General features: G+C 34.9%; 1 protein-coding gene across 1 annotated transcript; it reads left to right on the forward strand.

Annotated features, from left to right (window-relative positions):
* Positions 1-630: 630 nt before the first annotated feature.
* On the forward strand, positions 631-1,500 carry LOTGIDRAFT_73468 (hypothetical protein; the record flags this gene model as incomplete). Its single annotated transcript, XM_009045960.1, has 1 exon — positions 631-1,500. A coding segment is annotated over one exon (870 nt), but the record flags the coding sequence as incomplete, so codon positions are not given.
* Positions 1,501-3,955: the final 2,455 nt, after the last annotated feature.

The following is a 3,955-nucleotide window of genomic DNA, read 5'->3' on the forward strand; positions in this document are numbered from 1 at the left end:
ACGTCGAATACATCAATTATTCACCTGCATGATTGTATCTTTTATCATCTGACACGAAACTAACGTAGATGGTGTTTTATACCCGAGGGATTTGCTGTTACTACTTAAAAAGGATTGAAAGCCCAATTTTAACAGTTAAGGTTTTATACTTTAAACGTGCTGGGTGATCCATTTAAATGTGAAAATCTATTTGAAATTGTTTCTCTGATCTGAACTCGTAAGAAAAGTTTACCTTGTTTTATAAGCTATCAAGAAGTAATTGCACGAGGTCGGAGCGTTTCATTTTGTTGAAATTCAAGTAAAAAGAAACTGAGTGAGCTGTATCTAATCAGTGAATTAAAGTTAAGGATACCCAGTAAAATTTGACGCTTCAATCCCGAGAGTTACAGAGTTAGTCGTTCTATTTCTTAGCTATCTCAAACTGAGCTTATCTTTTACGCGTTGAGAAAACATTACTATTTGACATTAGCTTCGATCCTTACCACTATTTAGAAAGAGTTAGCGAACATCTTTTGGTGTTGAGGCGCCCAGGTCAGGACCAAGGTAAAAACCTGAAATATGTATTTGGTTATTTGCGTATTGCTCATTTTACAAACGCCGTATGTCCGTGCAGCTACCGTACAAGATTATAAACACTTGTACAACAGTATATTTTTTGAATTCAACACCGACATCCTACCAGTGTCCGTTAAAGATGGTGTGGTATTATTTATAAGTTTCCATCTAATATCTATAATTGATCTTGAAGAGAAGGAGCAGACATTGATAACGTATGGCTATCCGGCTTTTGCGTGGCTGGATACTCGATTAACATGGAACATATATGAACACGCAGGTATTGAACACATCAATATCCCCCAATCTAGAATTTGGATACCCGATATAAGCGTTATGAATTCCGTCAAAGAACCGGTTCAGTTAGGTTATGACATGTTTCGATTAATGATATCCAATGACGGATTCGTCATTTGGTATCCCGCTATGCTAATAAAAAGTGCATGTGATGTGAACATTCGATACTATCCACTAGACAAACAACAATGTTCAATACAATTTGCTTCTTCGCCCTTAGAGCTAATTTTTTTTAATATTATCAACGATACTATCATATTGGACGAATATACTCCAAATGGTCAATGGGAATTGATAGAAACATCTGTATATTTTGAAAATCTGACAACTATAAGACAAATTTTCACTGTTAATTTGACATTAAAAAGACGATATCCATTTTATCTGTTAAATATGATCATACCGATTATTATTTTATCCTGCCTTGGATCTTTGGTATTTATTTTACCAGCCGCTTCAGGAGAGAAGATGTCTCTATCCACCACCGTTTTACTTGCTTACGTCGTGTTCTTGACCATCATTACAGACAACATGCCTCACACGTCCACCCAGTCGCCACTTCTGGTAATATATCTAATAGTGTTGGTGGCAATGAGCGCCTCGTCAGTCATTCTAAGCACTATTGTTCTCAGAGTCTACCATAAAGATAAATCAGTACCTGTTCCAACACCATTTGTCGTCTTCGTTAAACTCTTTGGAGGAAAAAAGTATTCAGATGTAGGCACAGCCACGACCGTAGCATCTGATGAAATTAATAGACCGGACAAACAAGATACGCCTACTAAAATCAAATATTCAGTCGACTGGACGGATGTGTCTGTGGCGTTGGATTTCATGTTTTTCATCTGTTCTCTGACATTGACCGCGACAGCTTCTACCGTTTGTTTGGTTCTTCTGAATGAATGATAATGGTTTGGGATATTTTGGGGATAAATGTTAGTTGGAGTTCTGCGCCAATTTCAAAATAACTCGATTTTCCATTCTTTCTCTTTTTGTACACATATATCAGTTTTTGTCAACATCATTTTAACAGAGGTTTTATAAAATTAATTTGCATGTATCTTTTTTCAAAAAAGGCCATTGAATACAGATACATATGTAAGGTGGATACAGGTGGTTCATTTACCTTATCATCTTCACAACTCAAGCTATTACCTTGACTGCAATAGCCAACTTTCTTGCATCACTAACGTTTGGAAATACAGCGGTTTGATACAGCCAAATTGTTTATAGTTTTTCTGTCGATGGCTCTGATCGGTTGTATAAGCTAGCGTAAAATACAATCAAAGCCTCTCTCTTCAACTAATTTGAAACATAATTTGAATTTCGAATTTGATTTATTCAAATTTCCAGTTGAATTTTTGGAATATTTGAAAGTGTTTATTTCGTGACTTTGACCTTTAAAGACTTTAAAATCTACAGTATATAATGTCTTTGATGTAAGCTTTAAACGGTTGTCAAACATTAACTTCCGCTTAAATAGCCATCCAAAAAGTGATACATTTGCGACTTTACATAGGCCGTAGAGTTATTAATGTCCTTGTGATTCTCTTTTAGACGATACCGATTTCATAAATTATTATTTTTTCCGAAAATGCATAGTTGTCGCAGTGTCGATGTGGTTTTCATAATCATAATGTACTCTTTATCCTCTTTTGAATGTGACATAGAAGTTTTGTTTTTTAATTGTCAATTTAATTAATTTTTGCGAATTAAATTCAGGTGTGAAGATGACTGATAGCTGTGAAGATATGGAGGTCAATTTGCGCCATTAATTCATACTCTACCGATTTGTCTAATACATAAAGACAAATATAAATTATCTTAATACCTATTACTTATAATTCAAACATCATAATGATGGAAATTCTAAAATCAATTGTTTATATTCACATGTAACTTAACTAAACTCCATTCACATAATTCCTTTAGCATCTTTCAAAAATCTTAAATAATATACCACCGTCAGATTTGATAAATACCAGAAGTTTATTTTCAACTGTAAAGTGTCATTTGTAAATTGGAAAATGTTTGTAGTAAACTGATAAGTGCAACTTGTTTTGTGTATTATGTCTTCTGTTTTATCTCAAATGAATTATCTTTTATGCAAATTAGTAGAGTCGCGACCCTATTTAATATTCAGCATTGCTACGTCATTTTTTAAATACATTTTCCAAGTTATAAATGACAATTTACAGTTGAAAATGTATTTCTGGTATTTATCAAATATGACGATGGTTTATCATTTAAGATTTTTGGAAGATGGTAAATGAATTATATGTAATACGTGATAATGTAGCAGACGACGCTTTAGAAGGATGCCATGATGCCGTAGGTCACCTTGGTAGAGAAAGGACATTGTCCTTATTAAAGGAACGTGTATATTGGCCAAGAATGTCAACAGATGTTGATGAATATATCAAGAGCTGTCAGAGATGTTTAGTGAGGAAAACATCAACTAATTCAAGAGTTCCACTTGTAAACATTCAGACCACTCAACCGATGGAATTGGTAAGTATAGACTACCTCAGCCTAGAAGACTCTACGGGGGGTTATAGTTACATCCTTGTGATAACTGACCATTTTACCCGCTATGCACAAGCTATTGCTACACGAAACATGACAGCCGACACAACAGCAAAAGCTTTATATGAGCAATTCATTGTCCATTATGGTTTCCCTCGAAGGATCCATAGTGATAAAGGCGGCAGTTTTGAAAATAAGATCATCCAAGAACTTTGTCAGTTATCAGGAATGAGAAAGTCACGAACAACACCGTACCATCCAAGTTGCAATGGAACTTGTGAACGATTTAACAGAACTCTTCTTGATATGCTAGGTACTCTCGATCCAAATAAGAAACATGATTGGAAAAGCCATCTGCCGTCCGTAGTTCATGCCTATAACTGTACAAAACATGAAAGCACTGGTTATTCTCCATTTTTTCTGTTATTCGGTAGGAAGCCTCATCTCGCACTTGATGTCATGCTTGGTTTGTACAATCAGGAATCAAGTAATAGTTATGGTAAGTATGTGTCTAATTTAAAAGAGTCTTTAGAGAATGCATACCAACTAGCGTCTGCTGAAATTTCGAAAGCTCATA

The sequence above is a fragment of the Lottia gigantea genome, assembly GCF_000327385.1.
Source record: "Lottia gigantea unplaced genomic scaffold LOTGIsca_1, whole genome shotgun sequence".
Taxonomy (NCBI): Eukaryota; Metazoa; Mollusca; class Gastropoda; family Lottiidae; genus Lottia; species Lottia gigantea.